The 22903-nt window shown below is 43.7% G+C and overlaps 1 protein-coding gene across 1 annotated transcript in view; it reads left to right on the forward strand.

The window, feature by feature from the left end:
* Window positions 1-22903, forward strand: part of Maf1 (repressor of RNA polymerase III transcription Maf1) — a 42585-nt gene that overhangs the window by 6325 nt on the left and 13357 nt on the right. The window contains exons 4-5 of the mRNA XM_050192392.3: window positions 17950-18194; window positions 22704-22790. Of these exons, the coding sequence (XP_050048349.1) occupies window positions 17950-18194; window positions 22704-22790 (332 nt within the window). The remainder of the gene's footprint in view (window positions 1-17949; window positions 18195-22703; window positions 22791-22903) is intronic.

Raw genomic sequence — 22903 nt, forward strand, 5'->3', positions numbered from 1 at the left:
TATAAATCTTGAGCTGTCGATCTTAAGCTGCTTATGAAGGAGTTTGAACAGCATGTTTTGCCGTGGAAATTTAGTGCAATTAATGTTAAGAGTCCAGATCTTTCAATAAATTCTGAGGGTGAATTGAATAGACCATATTTGTTGTGGACAAACCTAACGGCTTTTCTTTGTACACCTTCCAGCTTGTTAACTAAATTGTTTGTGGCCGGGAACCAAACTATGCATATTCTAGTATAGGTCAAGTAAAGGTGCTGTAGGCTAAGAGCTTTGTTTTAGGTAGTGCAGATCAGAGTCACTTTTTAAGGAAGAATAATCTCTGTAAGGCAGACGATGCAACGTAGTTTGTGTGCCTCCCATCTAAAGTCGCTTGAAATTACTAATCCAACATACCGTATTTACTTGCATAATGATCACACTTTTTTGTCAAACAAATTGACGCAAATTCAGGGGTACGATCATTACCTGGGTTAAATTTCCCACAAAAGGAAACATTTTCTTTTTTTATCCCGCATTGGCTGCGGTATGACAAGCAGGCGGCTGCCGCTGTCAATGCGGGACACCAAAATAAATATGGCGGCCGGCAGAGCAAGCTGAACGCACCAAACGCGATTATTTTTCTTCTCGTCAGTACATTACGCGCATTGAAACAGTTTCATCCGTATCAGTAATGAATAGTATTGTTAATATCGGCAAGTTTGTGACAATAACGTAGCCATGTCCACTTTGAGGGGACAGAAGCAGAGATGGGTGCGCTTAGCTGCCAGTGACATAGAAACACATGGTGGGCATGTTGCGGATGCTGCGGCGTTTGTCTTCACTGCTATCCTAATACGGCACATTTCCGCTAAGGGTGGACGAATATCTTAGCTGCGTTACAAGCGTCGGCGTATGAATAGGGTACACTTCTAACGTATCAGTGTAAACATGGCCACTATCGTTGCCGCTCGTGATTTGTTGCGTGCCCACGAGTGAAAACAAGAAGAATTAAAAGCCGCCCGTTATGTTGTTGCTGGTGTTGTTTACCAAAACCATTATGAAGCCTACAAATAGTAAAGCTGAGGCAAGTTTAGTTGTAGCTTTCTCTTTTTTTTTTTCATGGAAGTGCGGAAAGCGATGAAAGGAATGAAATGGGGCATCTGCTTAAGAATGTTGGGTGCATGCAGACCGCTTGGTATGTCTTCAAGAGTCGTTTGCATAGCATTCGACAGATGGTAAGCCCGATCATCATTAACTAGACTTGGTGCACGACATATCGCTGCAACAAGTTCAGGGTGCGATCATTACACGGGAAAGAAAAAAAAACTTATTTTCACGGCAAAATTCAGGGGTGCGATCATTACGCGAGTGCCAATCATTATGCGAGTAAATACGGTACTTATGTTGCTTGGCTTTGGTTAGTTGCATGTCAACAATGGTGTAAGAAAAATCTGATATGTTTTGTTTACGTGTTATTCTTAGCAATTCTCATTTTCTTACATTCTGATACTGATATTAAAGCATTGTTGAGGACAATATGATCTGAAGGACAGTTAATTTCTTTATAAATTATGCAATCATCGGTGAAAAGCTTTATGTTAGTTCTAATGGATGAGTGTAGATAATAAAAATTCAGGATAAGATAGGAGCCAGGACGCTGCCCTGTGGTACTCCTGATGTAACATGATTTCTTCGGTCAGTGGAGTATGCGCTAATCCAGTATGTAATTGGTCCTTTACATATTGTCACCTGTAATTTTTTTTTATTAGTTTTTGATGTGATACCCAGTCAAAGGCTTTAGAAAAATCAAGTGAGGTAAGGACAATCTGCTTTTGTCCGTCAATGGCCGAAGAGGTGTTGTGTATTAATTTGATTAATTGTGTAACTGTGGAGAGGCCTTTACAAGACCCATATTGAGATAGTGACAAATTGAGTTCGTTTTCAAGGTAAGTAATGATGTGTTTAAGAATTATGTGCTCAAGTAATTTGGATATTGTGCTTGTTAATGATATTGGGTGATAGTTGGTGACATCATCTTCACTGCCCGGCTTGTGAATTGGTATCACCTGTGCCATCTTGGTCTCGCAGGGCAAGGTACATGAAGTTAATGACCTGTTGTAGATTATATGCAGATCATTGGCTATCCATTCGGCGTAGCGGGTGATAAACTCATTCGGCATATTATCAGGCCCTGGTTTTAAACGTTTATTTTTCACAAAAAAATTTAAAATACCTGCTTCGTCGTAGTTGGCACTGCGAATCTCAACATGTGGTGGGGTGTGATTGTCTGCAGCGAAAATTGAGTTAAAGTAATTATTAAATAAGTTAGCACTGTCTTTGCTTTCTTTGGGGGACATTGTACTTCTGATGTTTTGGATTTAAGTAGTTCCAAAATTTTTGTGGTGCATCACTTAAAAAATTAGGTAATCTGAAAGAAAAGTAGTGATTTTTGGCAGCGGTTATTCTAGATCTCATTGAACTGATAGGTTCCACAATGTTACTTTTAGTTATAAGCGTCGGCGTTCGTTTAGAAGATTTTCTGAGGCACTTTGCATTTTGCATTAATAATGTCGCGATTTATCCATAGATTTAATTTTTTTGTTTTCTTGTCTTTGGTTGGTACGTAGTAAGAAATAGAATGTGCTACAACTTCTTCAAATTTCTGCCATAATGATTCGATATCAGCATCAGAATGGTAAGCAAGCTGCTCAAACGAACTAAATTTGTGTGATAGGCGGTCAAGCATGCTAATGTCATTAGCATTCTTGAAATCGAGGAAAGTTAAAACATATTTGCAGGGCTTTATGCGATCACGCACCAGAACAGAACACAATACTATCTTGTGGTCTGATATGCTGTCTATTGACTCAGCGTTAGCTTTATCAGAGGTAAAATGGTCGCTTAGAAACACCAGGTCAAGTATACTTGAGGAACGCCCCTGCATATGGGTGGGCTGCTTAATAATTCGAGAGAGGTTAAATGTTAGCATCGTATCAAAAATTGTCGGAAGAGGGTGTCTGATTTTGCATCGTGAGCCAGTCGATATCAGGGAGGTTAAAATTGCCACCCAGTATAATCCTACATGTAAGAACATGAAAGTGCAGGTAAGCGTACAAGGAATGCATAAGATCTATGTTTGACAAGGGGCTCCAATAAATGCAGCCAACAACAACTGGGCAGGAAGTAAAGTGCATTTTACAAAAAACAGCTTCCACCCCTTCAACGTTGTGAAGTGCCGTGAAAGCAAAATTTTTTCTGATTAGAATGGCTATGCTTCCCCACGTGTAGTTCTATCTTTACTACAGATTTCATAATTAGGCAGTGTTATCTTGAAGTCCCTAATGTCACTTGACAGCCATCTTTCGTTGAGCGCGACAGTCAGGCTCAATGCTGAGTAAAAGTGATTCTAGCAAGGTTATCTTTTGATTATTTTGTCTGCAGTAGTAGGCTCACATCAACCTGAACTCAGTCATGCTGAATAATGTGTGAATGGTTTCTAGTTTCTAGACACGCACATGCACAGATACACACAGACAATAATAATTTACACAACACCTCTGCTGCAGGGACCAGGCTGAGTGACCCCAATGACTGCTTAACTCTCATTGGGACCATTAAGCAGTGGCAATTGAGAGCACATTCAGTGGGCCCACATGTGTGCTCTATTTTGCTTTCTTTTTTATAATGTTAATGTTTTAAGGGAGTACTGACACAAAAATTTTCTATCTTGTTTTTTATGCTGCAATAAGTAGCTAATGACCCAGTAATCACGGCACGAGACATCATTGGCTTCAGAGCACGACAGGTAATTATTTGGAGCCTTGTTTGTAGCCACCATTCCAAGTCTCGGTTTGAGAGAGCACGAGATGGGCCAAAGAAGGAATGTAAACACAGTTGGACATGTGATAGCACAAAACTGTGACGTACGCGCGCCAGCATGCTCGCCGAAGTGCGAGCCATCGCAAGCTTCGTGTTGCTAGTTCGTCTGCTACTAACTACGCCTGCACATGCTTTGCGATGTCGTCGCCATCATCGTCGTCCTCATTCTCGTCCTCCATTGGCGACTATTACCTGCTTGCGGTAGTTGACGTTGAATTAGACGTGGCCAGCCACATTTAATTGGATCCACTACAAAGCAGCGACTCGGAAAGTGCAGCTAGCGACAGCTATCAACATGCATGCACACCGGTACAAGTAGTACAAGCCATTCGTCGAAGGTGCTTTGGGAATGAAGCATATTCCGGAGCAGGACACAAGGCGAAGTAAAGGTCGACACAGCATCAGGCTTGGGGGTGTGTAGTCTTGGTGGAAGATCATCGGACTGCTCTAAGCTCGGCCGGTTTTGTTTATGCTAGGCACGCTCGAAATGAAACGAGCAAATCTGGCTGCTCTTCAGTGGGCTCCATTCTAAGCGTCCAGCGGCGCGCATAAACTCGGACCACTTCTGCCGCTTGTTGACGCCGACAGCATAGCCAACGAGCAAGCCAAGCGAGCTGGCAATCGCTGGGAAATGGTATATAGGCCTAGCTCGCTGGCCGTCGAATCTAATGTTGAGTTCCAATGGCGGAGTCGGAGCAAGTTTTTCTGCTCGTTTCGGAGCAAGTTTGTTCCAATGGCAGAGTGAGGGCGGGAGTAAGGTGTTCCAATGAGAGAGTCGGAGGGGATTCAGAGCGGGAGTCACTCCGTGGAGCAGAAAAAGCTGCTCCGCCAAAATCGGCGGAGTGGACCGGAACTCTGCGTGACGTATTTCCTTTACCACGTTTGTCCGCTGGGAGGCGCCACCGGTCACGACTCGCGAGGAAGCAAAAGCTGCTGCACGCTTGGCGAGATATCCATTCCGCACTTTTAAAAAAACAACAGGTGAACGGCGCTGAAGAGATAAGTGACCGGTGCGGCGGTGCTGGGAGCAAACAGCGGAAGAAAAATGACAACACGCAAGGTATCCTGGGTAACTCGGTGATAGAACTTCCGCGTCCGCCTTGCTCCGGCGGCGCAGGTTGTGTTCCATTCGCGGATCTGGAGGCGTTGCTCTGCGCCAGAGTCGAGTGCTCGCTCGCGGAGTCCGTCGGCTGCTCCGACTCCGCCATTGGAATTCAACATAAGGCCGACGGCCCTTGCGGCCCATCTGCAGCTGGTAATAAAGCATCTGTATTCGTCAACGCAATCAACATCTGCACATTACAACGTTTTATAAAATGCACACTTTCGAAGTCACTTTATGATTATTTCATGTCAGAAGAAACTTTTAGCTGATTTTTGTGCCTCTATCAACGGCGAAAGAGGTCAGCGTCACGACCAGGGAAAGAGAAAAAGACCGGGACGATTCGAACGGCGAGAAACTTGCTCGCAGGACCCGCCCTGATGGCAGCACAAACTCGTGACGTAGCATTTTCTCTGTTGTTTACATTCCTTTCTTGATGTCAATGTCGCGAGATGCTGCGTCTTGCGGTTGGTTGCATGCACATACTTTAAAATTGATTATGAATATGTTCTAAGCAGTATTCACAGTTGATATTTTGCAGATGTGTGTGTACCCACATAAATTGATCTGACACGCTAACTCGACTTCGAAATGTTGTGTCAGTACTCCTTTAAGAGAAGGGGGAAGCTTTGAAGCCTTCTTTAAGGCTTCCTTTACCAAATTTAATGAAACTGCAGTCTTGTTGAGATTCTTGTGGTAATTTCAAATATGCAATCGTTTGTATAGTAGGCAAATTAGTTTCACAGCTAATTAAAGATAAGTGACTATTGTTGCCAGGAACAATGGAGCAAAGACTAATGGCCGAAATATTGCTTTAGGACATAGCTATATACTAGGAAGTATGAGGTTCACGATGGTATGGAATACCTTTTGGTGTGAGAAGTATTAAAAATTATACTGCACTTCAAAGTTCTGTGTTCAAAATGTGGCAAAAGCCCTCTGTTAGAGGGAACACTTGAGCATGTGGCTCATGCTCTGCGCAGCGCCATGTAGGGGAAGCGGCGAATACGAAGCGCATGCGTGAAACAGTGCAGGGACCACACATGCGGCACGTCATCTACTACCAAACCACCCCTTCACTTTGCTCGTGTTTGGTCGCCCTCCCATGCAATCGCACTTCAAGAGTCGCCGCTTCAAGGAGAAACATTTAATTTAGTGCTGTGCCATCCGTGAGACATAGAAAGCACATTATCCCCGCAGGGGCGTCTGCGTCAGTAGGCGTTTGGTGTGTTGCGACACCACGGACCCGAGCACACGAGGGTTGGACCCTCCCGCGTGTAGCCGTGCGCGGCTTAGCCGTGTCCGGGGAAAAGGGGATCCTGGGGGTTGAGCCAATGCCGGGTGTTTGGACCTTTACGGCCCCCCGGCGGCGGCAACACACCTCTTTGGCCTCGGCTTCACGTAGACGGCACCCCCGGACTGACCCACCCGGGGGAAATCGGCAGTCGCCTTTTCCTGTCTCTCTCTACTCAAATCTTTGTCTTTCTCTTTCACTTTTCACCTTTCCTGTCTCCTATTTACTTCATTTCATTTCCAAGTTTCCGGGCGGCTAGGGTTAACCATGTGGGCGTGGCCTTCCTTGGTCATGGTTATATGGTTATAGCAGTTATGTATGGCTAGTGGTTTTAAAACACTCCCGTGTTGGGCTCCATGGTGGGCGGCCAGCTTAGCTGCCGAACTTATATGTAATTTCATGGACAGAACCCCCTCTTCAACAAAACCTGATCGGAGGCCGAAAAAGCACCGGACCGAGGTAATGAATTTCAACAAACCTAGTGATTGCTTCACAAAATTTTTTGTCATCACGTCTGAAACTGAACAAAAAATTCAAGACATGTCCCCCTTCCTCATCGCCAAAGCACTTAACGAGTGTATTGGTGAGACCTACAAAGCCAAGAAAATGAATTCTGGAGACCTCTTGCTCGAAGTTATGACGGCTGAGCATAGCAGGCAGATTAAGAAACTTGAGAAGATCGGTGAGAACAGTGTGTCTGTCTCACCACATCGGACACTGAACTACGCGAAGGGTGTGATTTCAGATACAGAACTCCTTAAGTGCAGAGACGAGGAAATCGAAGAAGCCTTGAGAGATCAGGGTGTTCTATGTGCAAGACGAATTAAATTTAGAAAAAATAACATTGAAACTCCGACCAAACACATTGTGCTGACCTTCAACTCCTTAACACTCCCAAGTGCCGTTAAGGCTGCTTACCTGTACCTTAGAGTAAGACCATATTTGCCCAATCCCCGCCGGTGCTTTCGGTGTCAGAAATATGGGCACGGCTCCCAGTCATGTCGCGGAAGAGCAACCTGTGCTAAATGCGGTCAACCAGACCACGGTGATGAAACGTGCACAAACGAGCTGTGCTGCGCAAATTGCGCGGGTCAGCACGCGGCATTTTCCAGATCTTGTCCTCAGTGGAAAAAAGAAAAAGAAGTGATTGCATTGAAGGTACGGGAGAACATATCATACATTGAAGCCAAAAAGAGAGTCGCTTTTGCCGATAGAGGTACTTACGCACAGGCTGTGCACAGAGGGCGTGCGCCGCCGATGGTGTCAATTGGAACCCAGGTGGAGCTGCTGGACAAAGTTTCAGCTCTCCGGCCCTCCTCACCCAGTGAAATAACAGACGCTCGTCGCAACCCTCTCCCAAGAGGCCCAGAGGCTTCTGCTGAGGCTGACGGCAGTCAGCACGTGGTAGAGGCCACGAAGGTCTCAACGCCGGTGCTGAAGGACCGCTTTCTTTCCAAGAAGACGGCACCTTCTCCAAGCACCATCAACGATGAACGCCCAAAGGGCGATGATATGATGGAAGTGTGTCCGCCGGACACGAATCAAACAAAAGAGCCTACATCTGGTAGGCAAACCAAAAAGTCGGGTATTCCCCCTGGAAAACACAAAGGGGGTAGACTTCCGGTCATTCCTCCTGCTAAGGAGAAGTGACCTACAAAACATTTTAGCAAGTTTCTTGCTCATTCACATAAGTCATCTTTGTGACCTCTTACATAGAATCTCTTCGTGAAGTACTTGATAATCCACATCATCAAATATGGCTACTATTGTGCAGTGGAACTGCCGTGGTCTAAGAACCAATATTGATGACATTTACGAACTTTTCGAGGATGCTGAGGCTTCTGTTATGTGTTTGCAAGAAACTCATTTGAAAGGTTGCCATAAACAACCTCTGCGTCGATATAGCATCTTTCGCAAAGATAGGGAAGAGGCGTCAGTCGCATCTGGAGGAGTCGCTATAGTGGTTGCTCAAGGAGTCCCAGTACGCGAAGTGAAGCTTAACACCAACTTAGAAGCTGTTGCAGTTAAGGTTCAGATAGGGAAAACAATAACAGTATGCTCCCTGTACTTACCACCAGGTAAGAATATCACAATAAAAGAATTAGAAAATCTCGTGAAAGAACTTCCAGAACCTTTCCTTTTATTGGGTGATTTTAATGCTCATAATAACATCTGGGGCAGTAACCACACTGGCGCAAGGGGGAAAATGGTAGAAGAATTTTTAGACAACTGTAATCTGTACCTTTTTAATGATGGAAAGCCAACATATTTTATTGCTAAATCACAATCTACTTCAAGCATTGACCTCTCCTGTGGCACGCCGTCACTTGCTGGATTTTTTATTTGGGACGTGAGGGAAAACCCACGTGGCAGCGACCACTACCCTATAATACTCAAGCCGATCGACGCGCCTCCAACAACGCCAGTACGAAGACAGAGATGGAAGCTGGGTAAAGCAGACTGGTCAGTTTTTTTGGAAAGCTCCGAAATAAGGATTGATGATGTCATCGCACTCAATATTGACGACTTATGTGATGCGATAACGAAACAAATTTTAGATGCAGCTGAACACTCCATACCACTTTCACAAGGAAAACTTCCACGTAGACCAAAACCGTGGTGGAATGAAGCATGTGATAAAGCTCGTAGGAAACAAAACTGTGCATGGTCTCGACTTAACAGGTACCCAAATTTCGAAAATTTATTGCTTTTTAAACAAAAGCGCAGTGAGGCTAGAAGAGAAAGACGGATAGCAAAAAGAACATCATGGGTGAAATATGTGAGCTCTATAAACAGTCAAACAACAAGTAAATTAGTCTGGGAGAAAGTGAGAAAAATAGACGGTGTTCATACAGAATACACACTCCCTATATTCGACGAGGAAACGGATCTTAAAGGGCAAGCAAATATACTTGGCGAGCACTTTGCTGGAATTTCGAGTGACGCTCACTACACGCCCGAGTTTCTTAAGATAAAGGCCACGGCAGAAAAGAAAGATCTTCGGATATCTCTGAATAGTACTGAGCCATATAACTGTCCTTTTACAAAAACTGAACTCTTCGATGCAATATATTTAGGGAAGAGCCATTCAGCAGGCCCGGACAACATACACTACGAAATGCTGCGACACCTACACATGAACACGTACGACACAATCCTTCACCTCTTCAACAGGTTGTGGGCAGAAGGCTATTTTCCAAAAGCATGGAAGAAGGCGATAGTTCTACCACTTCTAAAACCTGGAAAGGCACGCTCTGATCCTAACAGTTATCGCCCCATTGCCTTAACCAGTTGTTTAGGAAAAACATTCGAAAGAATGGTTAACAAACGGCTTGTACACCTTTTGGAAAGTAACGGGTTACTTGATCAGTACCAGTGTGGCTTTAGAGCCAATCGCAGCACAATCGACCAATTAGTTCGGTTAGAAACAAAAATCCGTGAATCTTTCGTCCAAAGGCAGCATTGCGTCTCCGTTTTCTTTGACCTATCAAAAGCGTATGATACGACGTGGAGACATGGCATTTTAATGGACTTGCACAGACACGGAATAAAAGGGCACATGCTTTGTATAATCAAAAGCTATCTGGAGGACCGAACTTTTCAGGTAATGTTTGGACCAACTTTCTCCAACTGTTTTATACAGAAGAATGGAGTGCCGCAAGGTGGAGTATTGAGCGTTACACTATTTTTAGTGAAGCTGAATTCGATAACTACAGTTATTCCTTCTTCCTTAATGTATTCTTTATATGTCGATGACATTCAACTTTGTTTCTCCTCTTGTAATATGGCTACTTGCGAACGCCAACTCCAGTTGGGTGTAAACTCTATAGTGCGATGGGCAAACGAAAATGGTTTTAAATTTTGTGCAGAAAAAACAATATGCGTACCTTTCAGTCAATACCGAAGGCTCACACCGGACCCAACATTACATATTAAAGGACAGCAAATCACAGTAAAGAACGAACACAAATTTCTTGGTATGATCTTTGACAAAAAACTCAACTTCAAAGCGCACATCGCTTATGTAAAACAGAAATCTCTGAAATCCATAAATTTAATAAAGCTCCTATCCCACCGATCATGGGGTTCAGATAGAATATGTCTCCTTCGCATATACAATGCAGTTGTCCGATCACAATTAGACTACGGATGTTTTGTGTACGGCTCAGCTCGAAAGTCAGCATTAGAGGTTCTTGATCCGGTGCATCACCTCGGACTACGTCTGTGCTCCGGCGCGTTTCGTACGTCTCCTGTACAAAGCTTGTATGCAGAAACCAACCAGCTGTCTTTGGAACACAGAAGACTATTTCTTGGAAACATGTACATAATGAGAGTACTGTCCTGTTCAACGCATCCTTGTAGACGACTATTTACAAGGCCGCGCTTTGAAACACATTTTAGCAACAAACCGGCAATCATTCCTTCCTTTTTCATCAGGTACCAAAAGCTGAATGCGGACCTATGTTTCGACGTAAGAAATAAATTCTTGCAAGATGAACCTTCTTTGGCTCCTTGGGAGATGAAACATGCGCAATGCGACTTTAGGTTAACAAAAAACAGAAAACAATTTTCACCAAGAGAGGCGTTACTAAGCGAATATTTAGAAATAGAATCAGAATATAATTTTTGCGTGAAATACTTTACAGATGGATCAAAAAGCAATGGCAATGTAGGCGCTGCAGTGACATCAAATCAATTTGAAAGACAAATGAGACTTCCAAGTCAGGCTACTGTCTTTACTGCAGAACTTCATGCCATTTCGTTAGCTCTTGAAGACATCCTGAAAAGAGGAAATAACCAATGTGTTATATTTAGCGACTCCTTGAGCTCTCTTCAAGCTCTCGCATCTAGGTTACCATCTAGAAATAATCTATTGAAGAAAATAAAAAAACAATACACAACATGTCACAAGAGAGCGTTAAATGTCACTTTCTGCTGGATTCCTAGTCATGTAGGAATTCCCGGTAATGAAAGAGCAGATTTTATGGCAGTCAGTACCAAAGATTTGGAGCTACATGATGTTGGCCTACCTTGGCAAGATTATAAAGCCACTTTAAAAATAGCAGTTAAGAAACACCGGCAGAAAGTGTGGGATCAAGAAAAACTTAACAAGCTTCATTGCATAAAACCTATTCTACGAGAATGGCAGAGTTGTCGCCACAGACAAAGATTTTACGAGGTTATTTTATGTCGCTTAAGAATTGGTCACACAAGGCTGACACATAGTTACTTAATTAATAACAAACCACAACCAACATGCCAACACTGCGGTGAAATTTTAACCGTGCTACATATTTTAATAACATGTCCTGGTTTAGAAAAATGGAGGCAAAGATATTTTAAGATTTTTTACGAAAAAAGAATCCCTATCCATCCTATGTTGTTATTGAGCGATGAACCACTGGTCCCATATGAAGATACTTTTAACTTTTTAAAAGCCACAGGAATCCTACAAGAACTGTAGCACATTTCATGTTTTATATTTTTACTTGGCCATTTACACCATTTTACAGCATTTAAACAAATAAGCTAATACGAAAATCATGTTCTTGGCGCATTATAGTCTGCACGGCTGCTGCGCCATAAAAATTCCAAATCATCATCATCAAAGCACATTATGACACTTACTTCTACTGCAGTGGTGTGAATGCAAACAAGCAGTGGCAGAGAACAGTATTTTTGGTCACTCCAAATAATGTCGCTGTGCTGCGTCTCACGCGATTCGGCGGTTGGAAATGCATTTACAACACTGCAAATTCTTCTGCATGTATTTTCTTATATACGTTAGGGTCACTCCTTCACTATCATTTTGAAAGAAAAGAGCGATACTTTCGAATGACTATATACACGTTCACGTTTCCTGATTCACCTACAGTAGCTTTATATGGCGTTTTGTATCTTCCAGCAACTCAACAGACTAAATGCGTCGTAGACAGACAGCACTGAAACATGCCGTGTGCAACGGTGTCGAAAACAAACTATGGTGTAACTTGTGCTCGTTTCGTTGAGTCCATCACCATGCTCCCTTCGCGAAATGAATGTGTTTCGATATGTTGTGCGACAATGTCCAAACGTGAAGCTTCCTAGCTTTCTCCACAAAGGCAGCACTCCATGTAGCCTATAATGTCCTGAAATGCCGATCATTTCTAAGACCTTAGCATCCAGGTGGCGGGCAAGTCAAGCGCAACTTTGCTCCTTAGATCGCGTTCATCGCAACCGTGGCTCAAGACATGTGGCTGCTCAGCCCCACGCAGTGCCTCACACCGCGCACAGGTGAAGCAATGGGGGGCAGCAGATGACGCGCGGCGTGCACTGCCCCTGTGCCATTTCATGCATGCGCTTGGTTTTCGCCGCTTCCTTTACATGGCGCTGCACGGAGCATGAGCCACATTCTTGCGTGTTCCTTCTAACAGTGGACTGACCTGTACAGCCCCACCAGTAAAATGAAAACCACAATGTGAAAATCTGCTTCTATCATTGTGTGCATTATGCATTTATCTAAATGCTGTAATAAGTGCTATGATTCTTGCTGCCCTGGTGGCTGAGACATTGCTCCCGAAAATTGCAAGGAGCTAAAAATTTGTGTTTTGAAAAAATGCTAAAAAGAAACAAACAAAGCTAATTTTTAATGGGATGCCGCTACAAAAATATCAGAACTATATTTATATTGCTAGACAGTTAGTAGCCACCATGTGTATGTATATATTCAGTCAGCCTACAGCTACCCGAATAGCATGTTCAAAATATATATATTTTAATGTATTTTTTGGCCCGCACCCTTGCCGCAAAACTGACGCCATGCTCTGCAATCCGGGACTGATGTCAGCTTCTTACGAACTAAGTCGCAAACATTATTTTATGGCATTTGCTTTTCTGAAGAGGGACGAGTGCACCGTCTTCGCTGATGTTGACGTTATTATACGAGCGTAGTCTCGAAGCAGGATCTAGAATACATGACACAACACGCACCCGCCGCCAGCGTGTGTAAGGAGAGGCATGGGAATAGGTGTCAGCACATCTAGGGTCTCCAAAGTAAAACAACACCCGCGAATGGGCTTGACGACAAAGGGTAATCGTTTGCTTCGCTATCGCTTCATTACCGACGCAGTACAGGATTGCACGATGCGCTGACAACTATAGTACGGTTTGGTGCGATTTTATCACTGGCTCATCTGAAGCTTGGCGATAACCGCCTCCTTGTTAGTATGGCATCTTGTACTTAGTTGTCTAATATGCTTTTCTGTGTCCCTGTTGTTCTGCTTGTGCTACCACAAAAGAGAAGCAGAGGACACTTGCTTTGCTTTCTGAAGACGTTTTAAGCGGGTGCTAACTCGCCACTTGCGATCATGGTCTGATTTATATGCTGTGATCAACTGAGAAATGGCAGGTCAACTGTTCTTTTTTAAGCAGGCCTAGCAGACGAGCACTCGCCGGCAGTGTTGTTGTACGAGTTGCTATAGCAACAGTCATTCGGACGGCACCTCAGCATGCGGGCGTGCTGAGCCAATAGTAGGGTGGCATGTGTTGCAAACTCCGTCAGACCAGCTTGTTTGCACTTTTCCTCTGCAGCCATAGTAGACAAGTAGAGCCAGAACGAAAAGGCGAAACTTTGAGCTTTCAAATTTACCAAGATGGGCGGTACTCAGCGGGTTTCTTCGGGTGGGGTGCCTTGCCACTCGACTGGGAAGGCCTCCTTCCACTTCTCTTTTATTTCCGTCACCCCCCCACTTTGTAGTGCTGCTGAGGTGTCCTCACAGTGAGAGACAGTTACAGCGCTGCACTTTTCTTTTTAATCTTGTTCCTTAAAAGTCGCATACTGCTACATTCAGTGGCGGGAAACACGAGAGATGGCTCCATGAACTCCTGTGTTTCTACGCAATTTTGTGCTGCTTTCTCGCCATCTCTGCTGTCAAAATAATTGTTTTTCGGACACTTAAAATGTCTTTTCAGCTAAACAGCCTTCATGTTGCGTTTATTAGGCATGCAGATGCCAAATCAAATGGCTTCCAAAAATCGTGTTCATTCCTCACGCAATTTTTGGCCTTCTAAGACCTCCATAGAGGCCTGTTTCAAGTTTGTTGACACAGATGAAAAAAAAAAAAAAAAGAAACACTAAAAGTAGAGGCATGTGGTTGCAGAATGATTCAAGCTAATGGGACTGACAGGCTGCCCGGGTGGTGCTGCAAAAACGCCACTGAACAGCACCCCTACGAGTGCCCACCAGTTTCACTTTTGCTGCGTTATGGATTCTCGCAAATTTTGGATGCCAAAAACTTAAGGCCAGGTAGAGAGGAAAGAACAAGTACATTTATGATATGCAAGAGATTGAATGGATTCTTTTGGCATGCTGCACTTTCAAATTGCAGCGACTATGATATGCTGAGATCCAGGGAATTTCTATAAGCATGTTCGTGTGATTAACGATAATGAATGCATGAACCGCTTGCTCTTAATAGAGCCAAAATTATCAGGTGATCTGCAATTAACAATGTCGGGGATTAAAGGTCGAACTATGATGGCTGGCTGCATTCTTTCGGGCAGCCTTGGGTCCCTCAGGTCTTGCCCATTGCAACACAATAAATAAATTTCGCGAATACTTTTGGAGCATGCTCAACAGTTATGTGTAATGTTTCGCATTTGTCATTTATAATTGTTTCAGTGTGTGGCGGCAGTTTACAATTTCGCAAGCAGACGACATGGTTACAAAATAGCACGCAATTACCTCAAGCTTCGTTGTGTTGCCCTGTGTTCTCTGGTGTCGACAAGGTATTCACTGAATGCTTTTTTCAAGACTTCTTTGGAGGCGAGTCAGGAGTAGCCACACAACAAGCAACTCCCGCGGCTGCATGTTGCTAGGCACAGTGTCGCATGAAAATTGAAGCTTTCTCCGTGAATGTTTACAGTGGCTGCGCTCTGTGATCCCACAGCGTGTCCGATGCTTCCGATGCTCGCGTACATTTCAGCACCTGCTGGTGACAGAGTTGTTATTGTGTACTCATTTTACAATGTTGAACAGAGAACTCCACTTTGTACGGCTTTGAGGGGAACCGTTAGAAACACATCGGAATTATGACCCTCTTATTCATGACAATTCACCATGCAACAATAACGGCGGTTATGACAATTTGGGACCATGCGCTGCTCACTGTAGTTGCTGGATTTGCCTGCCTTTGACATGGTTTGCTGGAGGAAAAAGTGCTTGTTTTCCATGACCTATGTCACAGGTGGTAGCACACAAGGTCATGTGTACATTGCAAGCACTTTTTGAGTCCGAAAAACTATGCAGAAAACAACACACAAGCGAGACTCACATTACTCTATGGAGTGTTGTCATATCTGTACTACTCAGCCAACTTCTTTCGCCACCAGGTTGTGCCACACAGCATTCAAAACTACAGGCTTTCAGCACCATAGTGTGGGTATCCATCCAGAGCACACCAAAATGTTCTACTTACAAATTTATAAAGTTCTGTCACAAGATGTTTAATTGGACAATAATTTTTTGCCTTTAAGAGGTTTTGAACCACTTTGTCAAAGTGATGAAATGTATTTGAAGTTAAAATAGACTATTGCAGGAATACTTTGCCGCAAGAAGTACTTCAGTGCATTCAGCAGAAGCAGAGTGATTGGCAATCAAACGTCCACTACACAGTGCTTCTACTCCTTCTTCAGTGAATTGCACTGCGAAGGCTACGGCGTAACGGGGCATACCCACAGTGCTTCGCCTACTGAATGTCACCGTGGCACACAGTTCACATTTGATTTGGATGCTCACATAGATGCCACTGCTTCTGATTTTGCCACCTATGACACACCAAATGCAGTTGTCCTCAGTGAGCCGCAGTGCTCTCAGACAGTGGACTTGTCGTGGCACTCTGCGGCGACCTTGGTATCTATGCTATGTAGCGGACGGCAGCTACATGCAAAATTAGTGCATATGCGCTGTGTTTGCTTTGTGCATGACAGGGCTTGAGTGCTCACTCACACTTATATGCTCCAGTCTGGCTGTGCTACATTTTTCGGACCAGCTTTGTCCTGCACCAGCTTAACTGACAGATAGTAGCCACATCCAACTTGCGCATTTTGAAGCACTGTCAATAGCTCAATACGAAGTGAAGTCTGCCACTGGAGCGATCAGGAGCGAGTGTCCTCTGGCAAGTGTGCGTGTGGTCTGACCTTAAGTTTCGCATGGATCGAGGCTAGTTGAGTGTTCAAAACTAGTCGCAATTAACGAGACCCAATGGCTACAACACTGGTAAGGAGGGTGGCCAAAGTTTAATACCTACGCGGGCGGCCGCGGTTGAGCGTAAACAGACGATAGTTGGCTTCTTCCGGAACTACATAATTCTTATCGAAATTGGGAAGCATATTTTCGCTTACTTCAGCCTGTTTAATAAACTGCGTCAATAAATATACACAGTAACAGTAGGAAGAAGCATACTGATTCAAAAACACCCCTTCTTATTGATGGCAGCTATTGGCTAATCAATAGCAGCTGCGTATGGGAATCTGCTATATTATGAAATGAAGTGTCCAGAAAAGAGCAAGGAGCAGGCGTCTGTTTAAAAGAAAGCATTTGAGAAAAAGGTGACTTCGAGCTCTGCTTGCAAGCTCCACACCCCGCGAATGGCTGCAAAATTTGGCTGAGATGTTTGCAGCAGCGTGTGCTGTCTGCGGACTGTGTTTGTTCACCAAGCCTAAGGAATTGTTCAGCACCCCTTTAAGAGCTATAATTTCTGGTGATTATCTTTCTGGACACAGAAGTGACATAGCGAAGGTTTTATTTCAGGGCGGGCATAGGTTCAGCTTGCCACCTACAATAAGCACATGCAAACATAATATGGCGGCCTGAGAGTTTCAGAATAGAGAGGTGAGTTGGCAATTTAGGTGTTAGACCCCAAACCACCCTTTCATATGCAGCTGGGACTCTTATAGTCTTTGACTGAATTTAACAAAGCAAGCCTTTGTGGTCTCTTTGTGCTTGCCTTAACTACGCACTTGAACCACCCACTCCTTGAGGTTGGCAAGTAAACACATTCAGTGGTTAGATAACGAACATTTGAACATCTCAGCCAAGTATTGTAGCTATTTGTTTTGCATGCATGCTGACAAATGGCACATAAAGACAGCTCCCCCATTTTTGAAAGGGAGGGCACCTATGTTTAAAAAACTGCCAGCCAGCTGACATCAGGTGGCAATAGTCCATAGATACCAACCATTGGGTGATTGTTTTTGACCATAAGTTACTCTGCACAACCTTCCGGATCTGTCACGAATAGCTAGGAAACGGGGAAGTGATGGTTGTTAACATGTTGCCTGGCCCTGTGACCACTCCGTTATTGCTTTTAGGCAGCTTTGTCAGAGGTACTTATAGAAAGGTTACCATAAGTATGTTGCGGAGAAAAAGAAAATACAAAGAAAGATGCGATGGGTAGGGCTTTGCTGCTGGCACCACCCTTGCCGAGGAGAGTGGATTAGTTGAGGGGGAATAGTAAAAGCAAGCATTGCACTCCTAATTCCGCCTTTCATGTTTGCCTTTTTTTTTTTTGAAATATCTCTTGAAAGACCACATTGCTACGAACATGTTTGTCAGGTCTTGGGGGAAAAGGTGTTTCAGGGCCCCTTTGAAATGTGGAATGTGTGTCCACTGTAATCTTTTGTCGCTGAGTTGAATGACACTTGTTTCCTTGGCCTGCAGTGGGTGATGAACACTGTGGACAGCAACCTGTTTGCGACAGCTAACCAGGCATACAGTGCACTTCGAAGCCACCTGTGGGCAGCCGTGGAAAGTGAAATCTCACTGACTGAATGTGAGATCTTCAGTTACAACCCAGATCTGGCCTCAGATCCTTATGGGGAGGATGGTTGCTTGTGGTCTTTTAATTATTTTTTCTACAACCGCCGGCTCAAGCGCATTGTCTTTTTCACCTGCCGGGCAGTCAGGTGAGCTACTGGCTTTGTCCTTCAAACTGGAGAAATCAAAACATACTGTTAAAGGGACACTAAAGAGAAAAATAAGTTTAGCTGTATTACTAAAAAACCTTACTACAATACCAGAAAAGTCATTCTTGCTGTGAGAGGAGGTTTGGTAAACCAGAAAAGATGCAAGAATTAAAGCTGGGTGGCTCAAATCCGTGATTCAAATCCCGGTGCCGCGCTATTCTCCACCGGAAAATACAAAAAAAAAAAAAACGTGTGTTGAGAAAATTGCACAAACAGGCCTGGAGTGCGGCCTGATCCCGGTGACCAGAACCGGTAACGCACTCTCTCACCAGAGCAGGATTGGCCACCCTGGTGCAGTACTTGGCCACAACCTCCTATATGAATACAACAATCGAACCCCGGCCCTCAGTCCCCAGCAGCCGCGAAGCAACTGACCACGGCGGCGGTCAGATCTGTGACGCTGCAGAGGGTGCTAAGAATACCTGGCTCCGGACAGGCCGCCATTGGAATCTGAACCTGGCAACGTTTAACGTTAGAACGCTATCTAGTGAGGCGAGTCTAGCAGTGTTATTGGAGGAATTAGAGGGTAGTAAATGGGATATAATAGGGCTCAGTGAGGTTAGGAGGACAAAAGAAGCATATACAGTGCTAAAAAGCGGGCATGTACTGTGTTACCGGGGCTTAGCGGAGAGACGAGAACTAGGAGTCGGATTCCTGATTAATAAGGAAATAGCTGGTAACATACAGGAATTCTATAGCATTAACGAGAGGGTGGCATGTCTTGTTGTGAAACTTAATAAGAGGTACAAAATGAAGGTTGTACAGGTCTACGCTCCTACATCTAGTCATGATGACCAGGAAGTCGAAAGCTTTTATGAAGACGTAGAATCGGCGATGAGTAAAGTCAAAACAAAATACACTATACTGATGGGCGACCTCAATGCCAGGGTAGGCAAGAAGCAGGCTGGAGACAAGTCAGTGGGGGAATATGGCATAGGCTCTAGGAATAGCAGAGGAGAATTATTAGTAGAGTTTGCAGAACAGAATAATATGCGGATAATGAATACCTTTTTCCGCAAGCGGGTTAGCCGAAAGTGGACGTGGAGGAGCCCGAATGGTGAGACTAGAAATGAAATCGACTTCATACTCTGCGCGAACCCTGGCATCATTCAAGATGTAGACGTGCTCGGCAAGGTACGCTGCAGTGACCACAGGATGGTAAGAACTCGAATTAGCCTAGACTTGAGGAGGGAACGAAAGAAACTGGTACACAAGAAGCCAATCAATGAGTTAGCGGTAAGAGGGAAACTAGAGGAATTCCGGATCAAACTACAGAACAGGTATTTGGCTTTAACTCAGGAAGAGGACCTTAGTGTTGAAGCAATGAACGACAACCTCATGGGCATCATTAAGGAGTGCGCAATAGAAGTCGGTGGTAACGCCGTTAGACAGGAAACCAGTAAGCTATCGCAGGAGACGAAAGATCTGATCAAGAAACGCCAATGTATGAAAGCCTCTAATCCTACAGCTAGAATAGAACTGGCAGAACTTTCTAAGTTAATCAACAAGCGTAAGACAGCGGACATCAGGAACTATAATATGGATAGAATTGAACAGGCTCTCAGGAACGGAGGAAGCCTAAAAACAGTGAAGAAGAAACTAGGAATAGGCAAGAATCAGATGTGTGCGTTAAGAGACAAAGCCGGCAATATCGTTACTAATATGGATGAGATAGTTCAAGTGGCTGAGGAGTTCTATAGAGATTTATACAGTACCAGTGACACCCACGACGATAGTGGAAGAGAGAATAGCCTAGAGGAATTCGAAATCCCACAGGTAACGCCAGAAGAAGTAAAGAAAGCCTTAGGAGCTATGCAAAGGGGGAAGGCAGCTGGGGAGGATCAGGTAACAGCAGATTTGTTGAAGGATGGTGGTCAGATTGTTCTAGAGAAACTGGCCACCCTGTATACGCAATGCCTCATAACCTCGAGCGTACCGGAATCTTGGAAGAACGCTAACATAATCCTAATCCATAAGAAAGGGGACGCCAAAGACTTGAAAAATTATAGACCGATCAGCTTACTGTCCGTTGCCTACAAAATATTTACTAAGGTAATCGCAAATAGAATCAGGAACACCTTAGACTTCTGTCAACCAAAGGACCAGGCAGGATTCCGTAAAGGCTACTCAACAATAGACCATATTCACACTATCAATCAAGTGATAGAGAAATGTGCAGAATATAACCAACCCTTATATATAGCTTTCATTGATTACGAGAAAGCGTTTGATTCAGTCGAAACCTCAGCAGTCATGGAGGCATTACGGAATCAGGGTGTAGATGAGCCATATGTAAAAATACTGGAAGATATCTATAGCGGCTCCACAGCCACCGTAGTCCTCCACAAAGAAAGCAACAAAATCCCTATAAAGAAAGGCGTCAGGCAGGGAGATACGATATCTCCAATGCTATTCACAGCATGTTTACAGGAGGTATTCAGAGGCCTGGAGTGGGAAGAATTGGGGATAAAAGTTGATGGAGAATACCTTAGCAACTTGCGATTCGCTGATGATATTGCCTTGCTTAGTAACTCAGGAGACCAATTGCAATGCATGCTCACTGACCTGGAGAGGCAAAGCAGAAGGGTGGGTCTGAAAATTAATCTGCAGAAAACTAAAGTACTGTTTAACAGTCTCGGAAGAGAACAGCAGTTTACGATAGGTAGCGAAACACTGGAAGTGGTAAGGGAATACATCTACTTAGGGCAGGTAGTGACCACGGATCCGGATCATGAGACTGAAATAACCAGAAGAATAAGAACGGGCTGGGGTGCATTTGGCAGGCATTCTCAGATCATGAACAGCAGGTTGCCATTATCCCTCAAGAGAAAAGTGTATAACAGCTGTGTCTTATCAGTACTCACGTACGGGGCAGAAACCTGAAGGCTTACGAAAAGGGTTCTACTTAAATTGAGGACGACGCAACGAGCTATGGAAAGAAGAATGATGGGTGTAACGTTAAGGGATAAGAAAAGAGCAGATAGGGTGAGGGAACAAACGCGAGTTAATGACATCTTAGTTGAAATCAAGAAAAAGAAATGGGCATGGGCAGGACATGTAATGAGGAGGGAAGATAACCGATGGTCATTAAGGGTTACAAACTGGATTCCAAGGGAAGGAAAGCGTAGCAGGGGGCGGCAGAAAGTTAGGTGGGCAGATGATATTAAGACGTTTGCAGGGACAACATGGCCACAATTAGTACATGACCGGGGTAGTTGGAGAAGTATGGGAGAGGCCTTTGCCCTGCAGTGGGCGTAACTAGGCTGATGATGATGATGATGATGATGGCCAATGCCATCTTCAAGTTCTTGCTCCAGCTTACTGACTTCGAGGATTTTGATGCCATCTCCTCAGGCCTAGTTAATTTTTTGGGCTACAAAATGGAGTGTATTTCATTTTAAAGGAGCTAAAGACCAAAGTTAGCAAGTTAAAGAGAATTTCTGCTGCATCATACTGAAATCCGTGATGTCACACTGACGTGCTGGCATTCCGGCAAAAGAGGGGGGGGGGGAGTTTAGACTTTGGTTATTTTTCTACTGATCAACCTGTGACCTTGAAATTGAAAAATAACTTCATTTGTCTAAAGTTGTTTAGTGTCCTTTAGTGTCCCTTTATAGTGAATCAAGTACAGCACACTCGCAGATCATTATATTAACTATAACTATAGACATCTGTGCATCATCAAATTTGTGTGTCAAAGTGATAAAATTGCTTTTCACAATGCCTTCATGCCACATTATTTGTTATAACAACTGAATCTAGCTTGTATGAGCAAGCTTAAACAGAAAAAAAAAGACAAATGTTTTGAGTTAGGAAAGAAAAATACTCTGTCATATTTATGGGCAAAGTTTCTTCAGTGATGTAACATGCCACAGAAATTACATTAAGTGGCAAGCCTGTGGGGTTTTTTTCATAGAAACATTGCTAGAAAATCTGGCAGAGCTCCCTCGTTGGACACGAATAATAGTAAGTGAAGATTGATTTCTTTGCAGCTTGAGTAGCTGTTCGCTTGGAGACTTTGACCAAACAAGCTTATTCATTGTTTTTAAGATTAAACGGAGAGATAATACTGTCAATTTAATGTGGTCTGTTAGTACTCTTCGTATGTCTTGAGTAACTGTGTTGAACTATTTCGTTGTTATTGAAAAGGAGTTATTTTTGATGTGTTACCTTATTTAGCATATTTGTGTGTTTTTGGAAAAAGTGTGCTGTAGTGTTACTTTCGTAAAAAAAAAAAAGAAAAGGAAAGCTAGAGCTAATCAAGGCATTTTACTTCACAGTTGTGTAGCAAAATGCAAACAAATAAATATGGAAGTATCTAAAAACTATTTCTTTTCCCAAAGCTTGTAGAAGTCTGTGGCCTTTCTTAGACTGTGATTGCTATGATCTAATTGCTTACTGTTCTAATGCGCATCTTTATAGATTTGTAACCTGTATTTTTTCATACAGTGCGAACAGCTTTGAGTATGGCCGAGACGATCTGGAACTCGAAATGAACATGGAGTTGGAAGAAGAGTCTGTGGCCAATACCAACAGGTTAGCATCACTTCTGTCTGAAGTTCTTAATATGTTTAATGAGTTGTACAGAACAGTGGTACTTAAATATGTCAGCGGCTTCAGTTTTGTAAATAATGTAAGTGGTCTATATA

The sequence above is a fragment of the Dermacentor andersoni genome, chromosome 1 (assembly GCF_023375885.2).
Source record: "Dermacentor andersoni chromosome 1, qqDerAnde1_hic_scaffold, whole genome shotgun sequence".
Classification (NCBI taxonomy): domain Eukaryota; kingdom Metazoa; phylum Arthropoda; class Arachnida; order Ixodida; family Ixodidae; genus Dermacentor; species Dermacentor andersoni.